The sequence below is a fragment of the Lithobates pipiens genome, unplaced genomic scaffold, assembly GCF_037356315.1.
Source record: "Lithobates pipiens isolate NorthernLeopardFrog02 unplaced genomic scaffold, aLitPip1_a1.2 Scaffold_23, whole genome shotgun sequence".
Classification (NCBI taxonomy): Eukaryota; Metazoa; Chordata; class Amphibia; order Anura; family Ranidae; genus Lithobates; species Lithobates pipiens.
Genome location: NW_027507785.1, coordinates 18,737,718 through 18,741,607, shown reverse-complemented (window position 1 = coordinate 18,741,607; position 3,890 = coordinate 18,737,718). Strand labels below are relative to the sequence as shown.

The window sequence follows — 3,890 nt, the reverse complement described above, 5'->3', positions numbered from 1 at the left end:
ATGAAAATTTCATTTTCGGAGATTCAGATGTATAAGAAGCTCTGAATGGACATAGTAACTTTTCACAATGAATGAAAACAGTTATGATGAAATTAACTAATGCATTATTTTCATTCGGATAACATCACATGATAGGATAGTAGTTTGGGCCCATGGGGAAATTAATTCAATTTTTCAAGTTTATTTGATAATTCGGGGTTTGGAAAATTAATGGATCTGAATTTTGTGGCATTCATTAATTTGGATGCACATGGCGCCAGTTGATATTGTTCAATCAGCACATGCCATTTCTCTTGGGTTGGACTAGCATCCGAAAAAATTGAATCCTTTCCATTTAAAAATATATAGAATATATAGCAGTCTTCAGAAAAAGCTGCAACATTTTTCAAATTCAACCAACGAATATACAAAACAAATGCCGAAGATACGAAACAAATTCTGAAGTTGTATCTGTTCAACTTAACGAATATGGCAAAACAAAATTCTTTAATCAAGGAATGCATGCAAAACGAAAAATTTCCAGCTTGCATATGTCTACTATCTAATAAAAGCTTTTTCTTTCAGGTTGTAATTTATCAAAATGACGTTATGCTGTTGTGTTTAAGTCAAGCTAAAAGTAAATATTAAAAAAATCAATTATACAGTAAAAACATGTAATGCCAGAATCCCATGGCATCACCGTGGCTGTCTATGGAAATTGTACTGTGTCGTAACACCGGCTAAAAGGCATCTTCTAAGCATATATTTTAAAAGATTTATGTTTTTCCCGTGTCATTGTGGAAGCAACACTTAAAGATTCAAAGATTTTTGCTGTACAGTATTTGTTTTCTTTTTTAAATGTCCTACATGGCAATACCCAACTTCTCATGCCTTTTTTGACAATTAACCTTGAAAATGCCCAGAATTCAGTATCAATATTGGTGTTCCATAAACTTGAATAAGGTTTCTTGCTTACTTCTGATTTTATGGATCACTACTTAAGACCCAAACCAAAGACAAATCACTCTGGAAATATGCTATTCATGAGACAACCAGGAGTCAACAAAAACTTGATGACATTGAATCATAATAATATTAATTACAATAATGACAATAATAACGAACATTCTGCCCATCCTAGGGGAGTCATGGGAGGAGCAGAGCAGACCCAACAAGGTCTTGGGTTACAGGGTGAATTGGTGGATTTAAACCGTTCAGCTTTTTCTGGGTTCACTACATGGTTGACATGATTAGAGACCATCTACCGTTCATCTGTTGAAAGTGTACTGATGTATTGCAACTTAGCTTGATACCCCAATTGTTTAGTGAGTGATAAGACCACTCTTTAGAAAATAATCCACACTGGGCAGAAAATTATGGACTGTAAAATTCTCTCTCTAAATGAAATTTATGAGTCTCGCTTAGTGAGAGTTTTACATCACCCTGGTCACCATTTATTTGAATTATTCCTGTTTGGTAGACGGTTTAAAAACATAAAAGTGCAGACAAACAGATTTAGCCCTTGTACACGTGGTCGGAGATTCCGACGGAATGTGTCCTATCGGACCGTTTTGTTGGATATTCCGACTGTGTGTGGTCTCCATCGGACTGTTTCCTTCTGAATATCCGACGGACCAACTTTTCCAACTTGCCGGTAAAATTTTCAGACAAAATGCTCCGATCGGACATACTCCGATCATGTGTAGCCTACTCCGACGGACAAAGTGCCATGCATGCTCAGATCAAATTCCTAGACCAAAGCTATTGGCTACTAGCCTGAACGTAGTCCCGTCGTAACGAAATAACGTCATCACGTTATGTACAATCGGATTTTCCGACAGCTGAGTCCGACCGTGTGTATGCAACATCACTTCCGGACCTCTTCCGGAATTAATCGGTCGGAATTAATCCGACGGATTTGGTTGCCGGAATCTCCGACCGTGTGTACGGGGGCTTAGAGGTATTTTTTTTCCCAAAAGCTATAAAAGCATTAAATATGGAAATGATATTGAATTATTGACCTGGATGGTCCTGGATTACTGTTATTATAACAGGTGTTCTTATTTTTTTAAAAGGGAATGTTTAAGTATTCTGGGTATTGATTTGATTTATGTTCTGTACATGAGTGTGTGATGTATTGTTTTCATGTTTTTTATGGTTTGTTGATGTGAGAAGTAGGATAGAAATTTAATTGTGAAATTATGTATGCAATGACAATACATCTTATCACTTCTGATGTGCATAATTACATCATTGATTACATCAAACCAAGAAAAGAGTAGAGATGTATTTTACACCATTAATATGAAAAACTCAAAACTAAGGTTAGAGCAAGTGTTAATTCAAAGTTTCTCTTTTTGTATTTTTTTTTCCTGGTTTATTTTTCATTGGGAAAGCTTGTTTGATTTATCTGCACTACTTCATTACATTTCTGACACTAATTAGTCCATCAGCGGCAGATGTAACAGCTGTGGTCCACTGGGAAGACTTTGATGCAGTGACTGCAAACGTTTCTAAATCTAGACTGTGAGTGAGGTGACAGCTTTATGAAACCTATAAATGCCCAACTGAATTCAAGAGAAAATCAATGTGACGAGAGTCGCACTAATATCTACAGGTCCTCTATGAATTACATTTTTCAATGGACAGTATTCAGATTGAATAGAACATTTGAATTGTTGATTTTAAAAGACATAAATACAAGCCATGAGTTTGTCTCCAAAAAATGTCTCTGTAACCAACTTTGTTCTGGTGGGGCTTATTGAGATTGAATCATTTGGATATGTATGTGCTGTTTTGGCTCTCGCATTATTTACAGTCACATTGTTTATGACTTCTATGATTGTCTATGTAACCTGGACAGAGCACAGCTTGCATGGACCTATGTACATCTTAATATGTGTCTTGGTGATGAATGTGATGTTGGGGAACGCATCATATTTTCCCAAGCTGGCCATTGACTTGTTGTCTGGATGTTCATCCATCTCACTCACAGGATGTCTCTGTCAATCTTTCTGTATTCAGCTTTATGCAGCTAATGAAATATTTACTTTTACGGTAATGGCCTATGATCGATATCTGGCTGTAGGCCACCCTCTGAGATACCACACTCTAATGACCAATGCTAAAACGCAAACAATATCACTTGCCCTATATGTTTTCATTGTGGTGATAGTACTTGTGGGTACATTGTTGACATTGAGGCTAACTTTTTGTGGGGAAAATATCAATAATGTCTTTTGTGAGAACATGTCTCTACAACCGCTTGCTTGTAATGATATAACAGTTAATGTTATGTATGACACAAGTCTGACCTTGTTATTGGTGATTCCCTGCTTGCTTGTAATAATGTACTGTTACATAAGAACAGTTGTCATCTGTCTGAAACTTTCTGCAGAATCCTCTCTGAAAGCTCTGCATACATTGATGACTCACATATTGGCCTTCTCAATTTATTTTGTCAACCTCATGTTCGTTAATTTCCGGTACAGTCTAACCACAGGTTCTATATCAACCAAAGTTGATGTTATCATACCTTTGATCGGTACCAGCATAGCTACTTCTATAAACCCTCTGATCTATGGGATAAGGACCAAAGCTCTCAGAGAAAAAATTGTAGGCAACCTGTATAAAATTGTTGGAAAACCAAAAGAATAAAATAATTTTTTTATTTTTTTCAGCAGAAGTCTAACCATTGTAGAGTTGGGTTATTTTTTAAAATTTCTTTTCACTTTGTTTGGGATTTTGTAGTCTGTAATCCAGCCTATCAGAGTTGGTGTTCTCTGTGTATGGACTGTACTGTCTCATTCACTTACTGCTTGAGCTTGCTCCATGCAGGTATATTAAAGAAGTATCATCCTGTGTCATGGGTGGTAGTTGGTGCCAATAAGCAGACTTGGGGGGCTTATTCG

At 36.5% G+C, this 3,890-nt stretch overlaps 1 protein-coding gene across 1 annotated transcript; it reads left to right on the top strand.

Moving 5' to 3' along the window:
- Positions 1 to 2,590: 2,590 nt before the first annotated feature.
- On the top strand, positions 2,591 to 3,678 carry LOC143926863 (olfactory receptor 5AP2-like). The gene has a single exon (XM_077450902.1). It carries the CDS (start codon positions 2,686 to 2,688, stop codon positions 3,634 to 3,636), a length of 951 nt encoding a protein of 316 aa, XP_077307028.1. The 5' UTR covers positions 2,591 to 2,685; the 3' UTR covers positions 3,637 to 3,678.
- Positions 3,679 to 3,890: the final 212 nt, after the last annotated feature.

Coding starts and splice junctions, on each gene's coding strand:
- LOC143926863 (XM_077450902.1), top strand. CDS start 2,686: ATGAGTTTGTCTCCAAAAAATGTCTCTGTAACCAACTTTGTTCTGGTG.